Source organism: Caenorhabditis briggsae, assembly GCF_000004555.2.
Source record: "Caenorhabditis briggsae complete genome, chrIV, whole genome shotgun sequence".
NCBI lineage: Eukaryota > Metazoa > Nematoda > Chromadorea > Rhabditida > Rhabditidae > Caenorhabditis > Caenorhabditis briggsae.
The window spans coordinates 16,840,543-16,856,675 of NC_013487.2; the positions used below are offsets into that span (position 1 = coordinate 16,840,543).

A 16,133-nucleotide genomic window follows, 5' to 3' on the forward strand; every position below is an offset into this window, starting at 1 on the left:
TGAGATACAGGAAAATTCCGATTGGATAAGAAGACAAAAGAAGAAGTTTCGGGAAGCATGAGATGGGTTTTGTTTGTCCAGATGTCCTTGATTTTTTTTGATTTTCCTGAATTTTTGAAATTCAGAATTTCGGAATTTCTGAATTTCTGATTTCCTGAATTTCTGAATTTCTGAATTTCTGAATTTCTGAATTTCTGAATTTCTGAATTTCTGAATTTCTGAATTTCTGAATTTCTGAATTTCTGAATTCCCGAATTTCTGATTTTTTGAATTTCTGAATTTCTGAATTTCTGAATTCCCGAATTTCTGATTTTTTGAATTTCTGAATTTCTGAATTTCTGAATTCCCGAATTTCTGATTTTTTGAATTTCTAAACTTCAAAAGATCCAAATAGATCCTAAGAGGCCCTAAAAATCCCGAATCCTAAATTGTAAAAAAAAAGTTTCATATGAAAAATTAGCAAAAATTTTTCCAGGATTACTGTACAATGTTCAGGATTAATCTAGATTTTTCAGGGATTACTGTAGATGTTTTTCTATTTGATCAAACTCCAAGAAACCAGTACATATATCCAATCTACATATCATGTTACTTAAGTTATACCAGCTTTTTTCTTTTGTCATTATAATCGCAAGTGTCAATTGATAGCTTGTTTTCTTTCTTCAATAGCGTTCCCTTATCCACAAGAAAACTATACAAAAAAACAAGAAAAACGAGAAATCCTTCTGTTCTCTAAGAAGTATAAAAGTATATCCCCATAAGTTACATTATCCCTATTATCCCTAAAATGCTGAAACTCCTGATTCTTTTATCACTTTGCCACGTGGCATCCTCCCTGTTCTTCCCATCTGTATCCCCTGCTGGCGGCGGATGTGGATGTGGTTGTGGAGGTGGAGGAGGAGGAGGATGTTGTGCGCCACCGCCACCACCACCGTGAGTATTTTTGTAGTTAAAAAATAATGAAAATGAGAATGAGAGAAATTTGAAATCGATTAAGCTAAAAACCATGAAAATCGGATGAAAATGAGCAAAGTTATGAGAGCTTGAAATTAAAGAAGTGGATTTTTTTGAGATGGTGTTTATTGAAGCACTTCTTGAATAGTTTTTAAAATACGATTTTGACAAATTTATACTATTTTTAAAGCTCATTAAATTTTTCACATTTCGATATAAAAATCATGAAAATCGGATGAAAATTAGCAAAGTTATGATATCTTAAAGTTAAAAAAGTGGTTTCTCAGGCTATTTCGAAAAAAACCATTTTTTCAAGAATTATGAACTTTTCCTATTTGACATATTTTAATTCATTTTGAAGTTATTTTAATTTTCTACATTTTGATATAAAAATAATACAGATCGCTTGAATTTCAGCCAAGTTACAGTATGAAATTTCCAGCTTTCTGAAATCAAATCCATTAAAAATGTCAGAAATGAGCCACTATACAACGATTTGAAAATTTTTGTTCAATAGAGCAACTTAGCTCCCTTCTTAGGATCAAATAACCTTCCAGAGTCTGCGGTGGTTGCTGTGGTGGTCGAAAGAAGAGAGAAATCGGTCATGTCAAGGGTCATATAGTGCATCGAGATGAGCAAGAATGGAGCAATCAGTGTAATAGTCAGGAATTTTCAGAGGTCATTCTGAAAGTGAGTTTGAACTTTTTAGTAATGGTAGATCTTTAGAAATGGGTTATTTAGAGCTGAAATTTATAAAAATCGGGTCAAAAAGAGCTGAGTTAGGGTCCCTGGGAGTTCGCAAGCCTGAAGTACCTTAAATGGAGCTGTACCGTTCACTTTGAGCTCAATTATCTCGGGTACTGTAAAAGATATCAAAAAGTAGCCAACTGATAAAATGTTCATTATGATATCACCAACATTTTATTAGTTGACAAATTTTTTATAGCTTTCACAAGAACCAAGATAAACCAGGTCAAAGTCAAGAGATCGGCAACCGAGCTCATCCGGCAAGCGCCGACTTTTCAATTTTGAGCCGAACTGCTCTGAAAGACATCAAAAAGTGATCGATCAACTGATAAAATGTTTATCATAATATCAGCAATATTTTATCAGTTTACAAGTTTTTGATATCTTCATCAGAAACCGAGATAAAATGACCCAAAGTTGGTAGCTTGGATAGCACTCGATGAGAGTGTGTATAAAATGATAAGATTGGTTTTTAAAACAATTCCTGGAACATCATACATATAACAATATTTACATCATTCTGTAGCCCTGAAAATTTCCAACATTTTAAATTTAACAATCTGAAGGATCCCTTAAGAATGAGCAATGATTTCCAGCACATCGAAATGTCCTCCTTGAAATCGAGCCGTGAAGCCATCTACAAAGAACTCGACGCCGCTTATCCAGACTCAATGTTCACCGTGTTTTGTCTGAAAAATTCCACGTCATCGTATCAAGCAGATGCGAAGAGGTACTGTATGGAAAAGAGCAAGGATCGCATGTGCTATGTTTTCGAATTTTAACACTCTGGAAATTTTTTATTATTTTGAAAATTGAACTTATGCACCTAATTTTAATAAATATTTTACATCAATTTTGTTCTGTGTTTATTGAATCTTGAAGTTGAGAGTTCAAATTTTGAACTTTAAAAGTCCAATTCATGTTTTGCAGATTCTGGAAAAGAAGCTGAAATATCAAACTTTAAAATAGAACATTTCAAAATTTCTAAGAAAACCCACACTAACCGTCAACTTTGAGCTCAATTATCTCGCTTCCTATAAGAGATATCATAAAGTGATAAACTGATAAAATGTTGCTGATATCATGGTGAACACTTTATCAGTCGACAAATTTTTAATATCTTTAACGAAAACTGAGATAAATCAACTCAAAGTTGACAGCTATTAAGCCCTTCTATCACAGGTTCCAAGGCTAGCTTTAAGAGCTCATAACTACGGGTCCAATATACCGGTTTTTATTAAATTTGTATTTTTGAATTTGGCAGGTTTTGTAAATTAAAATCATATTAAATTTGACTTGCTTACTTAAAAAATAACAAAAAAACAAGCAGAATACCTATAGTCATTTTTGAAAACAGCTTTCTAGCCGGTGGTGGATCATACTTTTTGAGCCCAATTATCTCGGTTCTTGTGAAAGAAATCAAAAATTTGTCAACTGATAAAATATTGCCGATAATGTCATAAACATTTTATTAGTTTACCATTTTATGATATCTCTTGTGGAAACCGAGATAATGAAGCTCAAACTTTTGAGACCACCTTCCTAGCCGTAGGAGGGTCATATCCTTTGAGCTTAATTATCTCAGCTCCTGTAAAAAATATAAAAAATGGTCAATTAATAAACTATTGCTAATAATGTGATAAACATTTTATTAGTTGACCACTTTTTGATATCTTTCATAGATAATGAGATATATAGGCTCAAAGTCTGGTACCGTGTAGCTCAGCTACTCCTCTCTGCGCTTCTATTGGAATTATAATTCAACCACTTTTAAGGACTAATTCTAAGAACTAGAATCATTTTCAGAGTAGATGTTTAGAGTTTTCTTTTTTAGAACATTCCAAAAAACTCTAAAAACCAAAACTGGCTATTCCGAATTTGCATAAATGAACACATATATCTGCTATGCATACATAAATACCTACATACATATATAAACACAGAATCTCCCTCTTCTTTCACTTCTAACCTTCCCTTCCCCGCAATCGCTATATATTCCCGTCTCTCTCCCTAACACCCTCTTCCCCTTCCACACTCTCTCGCCTCCGTCGCAAACATTCATCTCTTTTCTCTGCGTCTCTTCTACGCCCCATACTGCCTTGCCATCCGTTTCTGATGCATTTCTGTGTCCGTTTTTACACTGGCACTGCACCACACTGGCAGAGAAAACGGAAAAAGAAGAAGAAGACGAATTTTGTGTTGTATTGTGAGCTCTGAGCTCTCCTCCTACGCAGAAGATATTGCCAATGGGAAATCTGTTTCGAAATTCTGATTTTTATCGATTTTTTTTTGGCTTAAATTGCTTTAAATTAGTCCTAAATTTAAATAATTGTTGTGGAATTTTCAGGGTTTTTTTTCTGTTTTTTTTTTCAATATTTCCCGGATTATTTTGACCTTATAATCTTTAAAATTCGTCTAGTTTCATTTTTCCAGCCATGTCAACACTGGGTCGTAGTAAGACCCCTCAACGGGACGATACCAACAAAAAACCAAGTGTTTTTGAGAAACTTTCTGGAACATTGTCCAGAAAGAAGAAGATTCCAGAAGATGGAGAGCATGATGGACCAGCTGGAGGACATGCTGGACAACACACTGAGGAGGATGAGGTTTTGGAGGTAATTTTGAATTTTTCTTGGATTTAAATTCGCTGAGTTTTAAGGTTAAGATCTTTGAAATTGGTGCAAAATGAAGGAAGTTAGATTGGATCAAACTTTGAGCCTCAAAGATTAAAAAATAGATGCTTTTCAGATTTTTCAAGTTCTCACAACGCTTAATTAGAAATAGTTTTAGAAGATTAAATACATTTTAAAGCCCTTGAAATCCCCTTCACTTTAAAATAAAAATCTCAAAATTCGGGCCAATTCTAGCCGAGTTATAAAGGTTCAAAGTTGTAAGACAGTTTTTTGAGTGGTGCTTTGAGATTTACCGAAATTTCAAATTTTATCAAGAAAAATGTTTAAACACTTTTACATATTCAAATAGTTCTGGAAATTTCCTTCAGTTTGATACAAAAATCTTAAAATTTAGGCTTTTTTGAGCCGAGTTATAACGCTTTAAAGTTGTAAGACTCGAGTTTTTGAGCGCTTTTCAGATTTATCAAAATTTCAAATTTTATCAAAAAGCTCATTTAGGCAATTTTTAACAATTGAAAATTTTTTCAAATGTCCCTTATTTTGAATCAACAATTTTAAAATTTGAGCTTATTTGAGCCGAGTTATGATGCTTCAAAGTTGTAAGCCAATATTTTTTGGGCGCTTTTGAGATTAGACGAATATTCAACTTTATCAAATAGTTTGTTTAAGCAATTTTTAATGTTTTAAAAGTTTAAAAAATTTCCTTCATTTTGAAATAAAAATCTCAAAATTTGGACTTATTTGAGCCGAGTTATAAAGATTTGAAATTCGATTTCTCCTTGAAAAGCTGGTAATAGAAGGGCCCACTTTGAGCCAATTCAACTTTTAACTTTGAGCCAATTTATCTCGGTTCATGTGAAAGATATGAAAAAATTGTCAACTAATAAATTGTTTATCATAATATCACTAATATGTGATCAGCTGACCCATTTTTGATAACTGTTACAGTAACCGAGATAAATGAGCTTTAAGTTAGCGGTCTAGGCGGGCTTCTACTAGAAGAAATACGCTAGCTGTAACTTTTCTCATTTTCAACCGATTTTTATGATTTTTGTATCCGAAAAAGGTAAAAAAAAAGATTTAATCCAAGTTATGCGCCTTTAAACCCAAAATCTATAATTTTCAGCTCGAGCTCGAAGGACGCGAAGCACTTGACTCGTCGCTGGTTCCAGTACTGGCCAAGAATATCTGGCTGGAAGAAAGTAATCTAATAATTAAAAAAACCTTAATTACCCTCAAACTTTTCAGGCGAGACCCGCCGCTACCTGACTAAAGAAACCGCCCGTGACCAGAAGTTGGGACAAGTCGTCGATTTGCTCATTTACTGGCTCAATGACGAGTTGGCTGATCAAAGAATCGTCGTTCGTCACATCCAGGAGGATCTTTTTGATGGCCAGATTATTCAGAAGCTTTTGGAAAAGTTGGAACAGATTCGGGTGAGAAATTTGGCGGGAATTTGAAGTTTTGAATCTTTTATTTTCAGATCGAAGTTCCAGAAGTGTCCCAATCGGAGGAGGGACAACGTCAGAAGCTTCAAATTGTCATTCAAACAGCTAATAGAATTTTGGGGCAACCCAGAGATCAGGAGAAGTGGTCCGCTGATTTGATTCATCAGAAGGTAAGCAAATGTGCTCTATTGAAATGCTTTTAGCTCAAAAGATTGCTAACTTTAGAAGGCTCAAGATCATATGCAATTTGTAGAACATCCCTAAAAGTACTGTAATTTTAAAGCTCCATAACATTGCTCATTTTTATTCGATTGATATGATTTTTAGTGTGTAAAATAGGAAATTTTAAGAGCTACACAACCAAATTTAATTTTTAAAACCTTAAAATGGTATGCCATTTGTAATACATCCCAAAAAGTACTGTGATTTTTTCAAAAAAAAACCGCACTAGTTTCAAAGTCTCATAACATTGCTCAGTTTTATCTGATTTCAATAAATTTTATTTCAAAACATAGCAAATTTGAAGAGCTACCCAACGATATCTAACTCATCAATTATCAAATTATCAAAAATCAAATTACAGGACTTCACCGCCATCATCCAACTACTCGTGCTCATCGCTCTTCACTATCGCGCTCCAATCCGCTTCCCAGACAACGTGGTAGCCAATGTTGTAGTTGCTCAAAAGGAGCACGGACAAGTGAAAACGCATCGAATCACGGAGCAAATCACGACTGTCCAAACCGAGCTCGCACCAAAAGGAACCCGCGATGCCTTCGATACACTTTTCGACTACGGACCCGACAAGTTGGCTCATGTGAAGACGTCGCTTTTGGCGTTCTGTAATAAGCATTTGAATAAGATCAATCTAGAAGTCTCGGATTTGGATTATCAATTCCAGGATGGTGTATTCTTGGTGCTTCTTGTTGGTCTCTTGGAGGGATACTTCGTCCCGCTGTACCATTTCAATTTGCAAGTTCATGGACACGAGGAGAAGGTCAAGAATGTGCAATTTGCGTTTAAGTTGATGGAAGATGCTGGATTGGAGAAGCCAAGAAGTCGTGTTCAGGATATTGCCAATGGAGATGTTAAGGTTTGTAGGAGACCGGAAAGGGGGGGGGCAAAGTTGGGGGCGTGGCCTAGCAACAGAGAATCCAATGCTTGAACTTTGAGCTCAATTATCTCGGTTCCTATAAAAGATATCAACAATTTGTAAACTGAAAAATATTTATCATAATATCAGCAACATTTCACCAGTTGACAAATTTTTGATATCTCCTACAGTAACCGAGATAATTGAGCTCATAGAAGGAACTGTATTTTCTCTAAAAGAAGCCCATTATATTTGAACTCAATTATCTCGGTTCCTTCAACAGATATCAAAAAGTGATTAACTGATAAAATGTCGGTGATTCTATGATAAATATTTTATTAGTTAAAATTTTTCTGATACCTCTTACAGTAATCAAGATAGTTGAGCTCAAAGTGCGGTTGCTGTAAATTGGCTCATTTTCGACATTTTCATATAGATTTTGAAAGAGTTGCAGTTTTTCTAAATTTTGGAATCGATTTTTTTAAATTTTATGTTTATTTTAATGCTTTGAAACTTCCAACATTTTGAGTCAAAATCTATCAAAAACTGCCACAAATGAGCCAAGTTACAGATACCTTGTTTGCTCTAATAGAAGCTCATCCAATACTAGAACTTTGAGCTCAATTATCTTGGTTCCTGTAAGAGATATCAAAAAGTAATCAACTGAAAAATTGTTTATCATAATATCAGCAACATTTTATCAGTTGACCACTTTTTGATATCTTTCACAGTAAACGAGATGATCGAGCTTGAAGTTCAAGTATTGGGTGAGCTTCTATTGGAGTAAGTACAGTTGCTGTAACTTGGCTCATTTTTGACATTCTGAAAGTATTCCATTTTTCTGTATTTCAAAATTGCTTTTTCTACTTTTTGGAATCAATTACTGGTCCTAAAATTTTAAAAATTTTGAGCCAACGTCTATGTAAAAATGTCAAAAATGAGCCAATTTACAGCAACCGCACTTTGAGCTCAATTATCTTGGTTACTGTAAGAGGTATTAAAAATCTTTCAACTAAAAAAAAATTGCTGATATTATGATAAATATTTTAACAGATGACCAGTTTTTGATAACTATTATAGTAATTGAGATAATTGAGCTCAAAGTGCACCTATAACCTGGTCTTCTATTAGAGCAAGGTGCTTCCAGGGAGGTTGGACATCCGGACATTTCGGAAAAACAGACATCCCTACGACTTTATTTTTAAATTTCTAGAAAAAATCCAATTCTTTCAGAGCACCCTCCGACTTCTCCACTTGCTCTTCACCAAATACAAGCACATCTAAAAATGCCTTAATTTTCCTAAAAAATGTGTTTTCTTGCTCAAATCTAATGGTGCTCGCTTTAAACTTTTCCAAATATCGGACCAAAAAATTTTGCATTTTATGCATTTTTACTATAAATTGAAATGATAAAATCAATAAATTGCTTCTGGAAAAAATATTTTATTTATAGCTACTACTCGGGGTACATTTTACAAATTATGGGGGGAAATTCGAAAGTTACATGCAAAAGTTCTTGCACTCGTTGTAGGTGGCAAAATTGTTGGCGTTTCCGTCGCGGCCGTAGAATGTGAACAACATGCAGTTTTTGTAGTTCTTCGAAAAGAAATATCTGGAAAATTGGGGATTTTTTAAGTCTGAAATGGTTGAAAAATGATGAGTTTGAGTTTTTAAGCTCAAAAATTCATTTTTAAGGCATTTTTTACCTTGGCGTATGCTTTCCACTGGATCCAAACTTCCCGGCGTCGTACTGTAGGCCACAGGTGTATTCTGAAAATTTATAGATTTGAAATTAACCAGGTTTGGACGCGTCGCGTGCCGGCGGCGCGGTCGCCGGCTGAGTGGCGGCTCTAGACATACTGCTTTGTTTGAGCTGAATTATCTCGGCTCCTATAGGAGATATCAAAAAAGTTTAAACTAATAAAATATTGCTGATATTATGATGAACATTTTATTAGTTGACAACTTTTTTCTATCTTCAAAAAAAACTGAGATAAATTGGCTCAAAGTGAGGGGACCCTTCTATAACAGGTTTTACGGCCCATTCCCCATGTTTCTTGCGTAAATAAAAGCTGTGTTTTCAAACTTTTTTGCTACTTTAGAAAAGTTCAATTAGGGACTGAAATATATGTCCCACTGTGTTGTTTGGGCGCGATCTTTGAGAAGAATGTTTAAAGGTTCGGGGGAAGACTAGGCAAATATTGAATCTAAAATTGTTCCCTAAAAATGTTGAGGTTGATTTTTTGGGCATTTTTAAACTGCTCAGAATTAGGAAATTTTTTTAGATGTTTTAAAATTTGAACGCTCAATGTCAACCAAATCAATTTTCAGATGATAAATTATCCGATTTTAAGGTTTCCATGGATTTGAACTACCGTAAAACAGAAGATCCCAAAAGTGGCTCTAGGTATTATTCTTGTTTTTTTTATTTTTTCAAAGTAATTAGGTCAAATTTATTATGATTCTGATCTACAAAATTCGTCAATTCCAAAAGTATAAGTTTCATAAAAATCGGTCCACTGGACCCGGAGTTATGAGCCCTTAAAGATAGTCTTGGAATCTATAATAGGAGGGACACTAACTTTAAACTTTGAGCCAATTTATCTCATTACCTGTGCAAGATATCAAATATTTGTTAACTGATGAATTATAGCTGACTTCAAGATAAACATCTTATCAATTGACCACTTTTTGATATCTCTTACAGCGACCCAGATAAACTGATTTTAAATTAGAGGTTGGATATTGTAGATCAGTCTAAACCCCCACTTCTATCCATCAACTTGGAGCCAATTGAGCCAATTTATCTCGGTCCCTGTAAGAGGTATTAAAATGCGGTCAACTGATAAAATGCTGCTGATACTATGATTAACATGAAAATTTATCATTAAATCCCAATTTTCCGGACAACCGGACAAACCGACAAACCTCTAGTTGGACAGCACTGTCCATCCTGAACCTCATATCCATGTGGGCAATTGTTTCCAGTCACAGCCTGCCCAGATGTGGCTCCAGCTGGGTAGGCTCCAGATGCACAGACTTCTGAAGAATAGTTAGATGTGCAGGTTTTCGAAAAATCCTGTCTTACTGTACTCTAGATCTCCAGCAGCTGTGGCATTTCGGCACGTGGATTCGCATGCTTCCTTGGATGGGAATCGGTTTCCATTTCCATCGCAACCCTGGGATTTTTGGATTTGGCGGGGATTTGAAATTTGGATTTTGTTGTTCATAAATGAGAACAGCATGGCTAATATGTTTTGATCTAGAGAACTATAGATATGGCGGTAATTTGAAATTTTCGATTTTTGAAAATAAAAGTTCACCTAAGCCGTCAACTTTGAGCTTAATTATCTCGGTTTCTTTAAAAGATACCAAAGTTTTGTCAACTGATAAAATGTTTATCATATTATCAGAAATATTTTATCAGTTGACAATTTATTGATATCTCTAATGGGAGCCGTGATAATGGACCACCAAGGAAAAATTTCTATAATTCAAATTTTCTACAACTTTTGTGTACCATCAGAAAGCTCTTAAAATTTTCTACAAAACTATGTATGTTTAATATTTCTAGCTCCTATTTGAAGCAAGTTATGCGCTTTTAAACACCTAGAGAGACGCAGAGAAACGAGAGTGCTCTCGTCGTCTGGCGCTCTTTAACAACAGACTTTGAGCACAATTATCTCGCTTCCTATAAGAGATATCAAAGAATTGTAAACTGATAAATTGTTTATCACTTTATCATCTCTATTTTATCAGTTGATAGATTTTTGATATCTTTTACAGGAAGTGAGATAATTAAGCTCAAAGTTGCGAGGCCCAAAAAAAAAACTACATACCTGATAAAAGAATGGTTGACAGGTCCTCGTATTCTTATGGAAATAGAAACTTCTGACTCCTTGCTCTCCACACCCAGTATTCCCTGGCTCTCTTCCAAGGAAACAATCGGAATTTTCAGCGGCCAGTGAAATTCCAGCCAAAATGGAGAATAGCACAATTTGGAGCATTCTGGAAAATGACAAATTCTTTGAGGAAACCAAATTTTGGCCAATTTCTTTTATACAGTTACAAGAAGGTAAATACCACCTACAAATTTTTTTGTTGGTCAAATAGCGGGGAAAAAAGAACAAATAAGAATCAAAAGTTCTTTTCGAAAGTTCCGTCCCACACCCCGATTTTTGGTGTTTTTGGAATTCAAAAAGGGTACTGAAAAATATAGAATGTTTGGCTGAAAATTTTTGGCTGAAAATTTTTTTCTGAAAATTCTGCGCAAACTGCCTTAACAATTGAAGGGGGAAAAAGAGAAAACAGAGGGGAAATTGGAGATAAAAGGGACAACAGGGGGGGAGTGGAACTGGTTTCTTTTGAATTGAATTGAGATTGTCTTCTTCTTTTTTATAACGATCGACGGTTCTTGAGGAAGAAGAAGAGAGTGATTTGTTGATAAAAAAGAAGGTAGTTGTTTGCGTGATTATAGGGAGAAATCAATTAATTAAATGGTTAATTAGTTAATTGATCAATTAAATCTGATTCTGGAGAAACAATTGAGTTTCAGGTGTTCAAAGATTATTTATTTTAAAGTTCTAATTTCATAAAACTATACATTTAATTTTCAGTCAATCTTTTATCATGTTAGGCAATTTGAAAAAAATATTTTTTTTTTGAAAATTCAAAATCCAGCCTACTATATCTGTCTGTAAACTTTTTTGATATTTCTTACAGAAATCAAGATAATTAAGCTAAAAGTCTGTCGCTAGAGAGCGCGCGACGAAGAGAGCACTCTCGTTTCTCTGCGTCTCTCTAGCTGTTTAAAGGCGCATAACTTGCTTCAAATTGGAGCTAGAAAAATGAAATCTGAAATGTTTTGCAGGAAATTTTAAGAGCTTTTTGATGGTATACAAAAGTTGTAAAAAATTTGAATTATAAATTTTGAAATTTCGTTTTCTCTATTTTTTTCTTCGTGATCAATTATCTCTGCTCCTGTGAGAGATATCAAAAAGTGATAAACTGATAAAATGTTGCTAATATTATGACAAACATTTAATCAGTTGATCACTTTGTGAAATCTCTTATAAGAACTGAGATAATTGAGCTCAAAGTTAATTGTGGGGGCCATCTCACTCTGTTGTCTAAATAAAAGGATTTTGAAAATAAAATTTATTAAAATAAGCAAAACCAAAAATTGAAAAAAAAAGAATGAGACGAATATTATGAGATTAGGCAAAAAAGTTTTAAAGAAACTTTTAGGAAAAAAAAAACGAGATGTGACCTGAAAGGCCCTCATAGAGGAGCATATTTCAGCACAGGAGCAAGTACAATTGGCAGTTTCGCAAGCTGGATTCTGGTGAATATATTTAGATTAATGATAAAAAGATAAAGAAATTAAAAAAGAATTAGCATCTCTCTTGGATCTCTCCCTCCTTGAGTCCCAAGCATTTTCCCCACTCCTTGATGGAGATGTTTCCGTCGTTGTTGGCATCGCATCCCTCGAGGAATGGTTTGATGCAGGACTCCATTGGGATGACTGGAGCGGTGATTGGGATCAATTCGTGGTGGGAGACGGACTGGAAATTTAAAAATGGTTGGAATAGTGAAAGTTTGCTCTACTGGACAACTGGACTTTTGGGAATAAAGCTAGATTTTAGAGCATCTAAAATAAGTTAGCCGTTCAAATCTTCATTCACCTTTGTATATCATCAGAAAGCTCTTAAAATCTCTTACGGAACTATGCAGATTTCACTTTTCTAGCTCCAATTCAAAACAAGTTTTGCGCCTTTAAACATCTTAAGAGACGCAGAGAAACGAGAGTGCTCTCTCGCTCCCTCGCGCTCTCTAGCGACAGACTTTGAGCTTGATTATCTCGCTTCCTGTGAAAGATAGCAAAAGGCGGTCAACTGATAAAATATTGGTGATATTATGGTAAACAATTTATTAGTTGATGCTTTTTTGATATCTCCCACAGGAACCGAGATAACTTGGGTTGAAGTGTGTGAACGGTCATAAAGGGGGTTAACGGTCATTTGAGCCGTTTGCGACCCGTTCTTGATCCGTTTCTTATCAATTTTTGAGATTTTATTATCAGTTAGTTGTGACAGGTTAAATCTACATTAGGCGCGGGTTGCTCTACTCCTAATGGCCCAATTATGCTAATGTTTGCACTAGGATGTTGCAACTTGTCCAAATCTCTTTAAAATCTCTTCAAACCGCCTAAAAATTGCTTAAAAATCAATGAAAATAGCTGAAAATCGTTTATAATCGCTGAAAATCTCTTAAAAATTGCAAATTCGCTCTACTGGACCCAAACCCTTACGGCAAGTGCCTTACCTTGTCATGTGGCTTGGTATCAAGCTCGCAGAACTTCCAGATGACTGGGTACACGTGCTTCTTCTCGTCGTCGTTCTCGGCTTCGGAAAGGAGCTCCTCCCACTCGAGCTTGTGAAGCTCACGTCTCTTCTTCAACTCCTTCATGACCTGGAACAACCAATCGGCCATACGCTCTGGGAACTGAGCCATGTGCTCCTCGGTGCACTCGTCCAACTTCTTGCACTCTCCCAAGTATTCCAAATGGACCTTGGCGTTGGTGGCCTTGACGCATTCCTTGGACTTTCTCTTGCAGAGGCATCTCTCACGGTAGAGGTCGCAGAGGGAGGTGAAGGTCTGGTTGTTGTTGGCGCAAACCTTGTCCATCGGGTCTCCGTCGAGTTCTGGGCACTTGGAAATGCACTCACAGGTTGGCTCTCCCTTCTTTCCGACGACACATTCCTTTCCCCATCCGCACTGATGGTCCTCACATGGGTTCTTGGCTGGTTCTACTGGAAAATTTGATATTGATTGATGATAAGGCTAAGTTGAGTGCTAGAAAAAGATTCAAGAAGTTAGAAGCCAACGATTCAGAATCAGCACAAGTTTCGATTTTTTAAGTGGACTACACTTTGAGCTCAATTATCTCGCTTTCTTTAAAAGATATCAAAAATGTGTCAATTAATAAAATGTTGGTGATATTATGATAAACAATTTTTCAGATGACAAATTTTTGATATCTCTTTCGGTAAACGAGATAACTGAGCTCAAAGTCTCTCGCTGGAGCGCGAAAGGGCGCCAGACGACAAGAGCACTCTCGTTTCTCTGCGTCTCTCAAGATGTTGAAAACGGAAATAACTTGCTTCAAAGTAGGACTAGAAAAATGAAACCTGCATAGTTTTACAGAAGATTTTAATAGCTTTCTGATGGTATACAAAAGTTGTAGAAAATTTGAATTATAGAAATTTTTTCTTGGTGATCAATTATCACGGCTTCTATTAAAAATATCAAAAAATTGTTAACAGATAAAATATTTCTGATAATATGATAAACATTTTATCAGTTGACAAAATTTTGGTATCTTTTAAAGAAACCGAGATAATTAAGCTCGAAGTTGATCAGCAACGCGGTTGTGAAGCTCAGACTAGTTGACTCACCTTCCATCTACCGTAACCTTTTGAGCTCAATTATTTTAATTCCTCTAAGAGGTATCAAAAATATGTCAACTAATAAAATATGGGTGATATTATAACAAGCATTTTATCAGTTGAAACACTTTCTGATAGCTTTCACAGGGACCTAGATAAACTGACTCAAAGTTGACGGTCTGGGTGGCTCTCTACTAGAGGGTTTACGGTATTTTATGGTATATCTTAGGACTAAATGCACCAATTTCGAGAATTGCTACATTTTTGGAATCAGAAAAACTTCAGCTTCCTAATCCACCAAGTTAGACCTAAACGTTCTTTGCTCAGATATCCGTCTGAAGTTCCTACTCTTATCTTCTCCTCCATCTAGTTCAGGTTCCTCTATCGCTGTGTAAACCTTCATTCCAAAAAAACCCCATTACCACATCTTCTTCTTCTCCATGCCTTCCGATCACCTATCCTCCCTCAGAATCCCCGTCCCATAAATATTAGTGCTCTTTTGCTGAGCTCTCGCCGAGCCCGCGCCGCAAAATGCTCTTCTTGCCGATATTACACCGGACACATGACGTGGAATCTTCAAAGCTCGTCTTCTTCTTCTTCCTCTTCTCTAGAGCTCACTTTACACAGTTCGGCTTCTGTGGGCCAAGAAAATAGTATAGAGAAAAGAAAGTTGAAGAAGAAGATGCAACAAGATTGATCGGACGGGGGGAATCGCGGGAGGAAGAAGAAGACACAGGGACTTTATGAATCATTTTGAAATATTTTTAAATGAAAGAAGAGGTGTACACTATGGAAGATGATTGATTATAATTGATTAGGCTCTCGGCAGGAGCCACGGAAGTGAGAAGTGCGAAATGAGATCAGTAGGAGAGGATCTGCTTTTATAGAATGCCCTGAAGCCCCCAATTTTTTTGGGATTATATGCTTCTAAGGCTTCGCTAGCTAGGTTTCAATGATTTCATATCTTTAATACCTCAGCTTGGATGTTCTTGAGTCCTCATGAAGCCTCTAAAACCGCAAAAGTCACGTTCCCAATATCTAAGAAGTTCCTAAGTCCGTATGAAGCCTCAGATAGAAACTGTGATGTCCTGAACCCTTCTTATGATGTTCTTAAGCCCTCATGAAACCTTTGATGAGAGATCCTGAGCCCCAAACCACAAAGAGTTAGCATAAAGGAACTCACCACTCTTCTTCTCCTCATCAGCATCGATGTTGTCGAGCAACTCTCCGAGCTCATCATCAGCGACCTTCTTCTTCTGGAAATTTCAATTTTAGAGAGTTAGCTAGGCTATCTAGGTCTTCTAAGCTTGGCTACTCTATAACTTTGAGACTTTTAAGCTTCTGAAAGTTGGCTTAGATTAGTTGGCTTAGCCCAGGCTTCTTAGGCTAAGCTAATCTAGAAGTTTAGGACTTTTAAGCAAGTCTAGACACATACCTTGGCGTCAACAAACGACGATGCTGCCAGAAGCAGGAGACAAGCGGCGAGAGCGTAACGCATCTCGGACGTGGCGAATGAAGGGAGTCCCTCAGCATAGAGGAGCCAAGGCGAGAGGGGCGGAGCTTAGGGAGAAGAGAAGAGTTGATGAATCATTTGGGGAGGGACCTGGCACAATGTTGCACAATCTTCAGAGCCTGTCACAGATAAGACGATGGAAAGTGCAATTGATTGGTCAGATGGATCGGAGGAGCATCTGGAGAAAGAGAACAATCCCTTTTGACAGTTATTAATTGGATTGGGCAATAGTCTAGATGCACTTTTCGTGGAAATGGGTCAAAGAATAATGAACTTGGGTTCTGTGAAGGGCAACGG

General features: G+C 36.1%; 4 protein-coding genes across 4 annotated transcripts; 2 read left to right on the plus strand and 2 right to left on the minus strand.

Moving 5' to 3' along the window:
- Positions 1-787: 787 nt before the first annotated feature.
- Cbr-grl-19 lies at positions 788-2,483 on the plus strand (the record flags this gene model as incomplete). The annotated part of the gene is made up of 3 exons (XM_002634900.1): positions 788-933; positions 1,512-1,644; positions 2,298-2,483. The coding sequence occupies 3 exons, from the start codon at positions 788-790 to the stop codon at positions 2,481-2,483; spliced, it is 465 nt and encodes a 154-aa protein (XP_002634946.1).
- Positions 2,484-4,136: 1,653 nt separating this feature from the next.
- On the plus strand, positions 4,137-8,159 carry Cbr-pat-6 (the record flags this gene model as incomplete). The annotated part of the gene is made up of 6 exons (XM_002634901.1): positions 4,137-4,316; positions 5,461-5,536; positions 5,583-5,770; positions 5,818-5,952; positions 6,366-6,875; positions 8,109-8,159. 6 exons carry the CDS (start codon positions 4,137-4,139, stop codon positions 8,157-8,159), a joined length of 1,140 nt encoding a protein of 379 aa, XP_002634947.1.
- Positions 8,160-8,375: 216 nt separating this feature from the next.
- On the minus strand, positions 8,376-10,882 carry CBG22550 (the record flags this gene model as incomplete). The annotated part of the gene is made up of 5 exons (XM_002634902.1): positions 8,376-8,487; positions 8,582-8,645; positions 9,804-9,917; positions 9,964-10,054; positions 10,715-10,882. The coding sequence occupies 5 exons, from the start codon at positions 10,880-10,882 to the stop codon at positions 8,376-8,378; spliced, it is 549 nt and encodes a 182-aa protein (XP_002634948.1).
- A 1,386-nt stretch (positions 10,883-12,268) lies between these two features.
- Positions 12,269-15,821, minus strand: Cbr-ost-1 (the record flags this gene model as incomplete). The annotated part of the gene is made up of 4 exons (XM_002634903.1): positions 12,269-12,439; positions 13,200-13,687; positions 15,507-15,579; positions 15,759-15,821. The coding sequence occupies 4 exons, from the start codon at positions 15,819-15,821 to the stop codon at positions 12,269-12,271; spliced, it is 795 nt and encodes a 264-aa protein (XP_002634949.1).
- Positions 15,822-16,133: the final 312 nt, after the last annotated feature.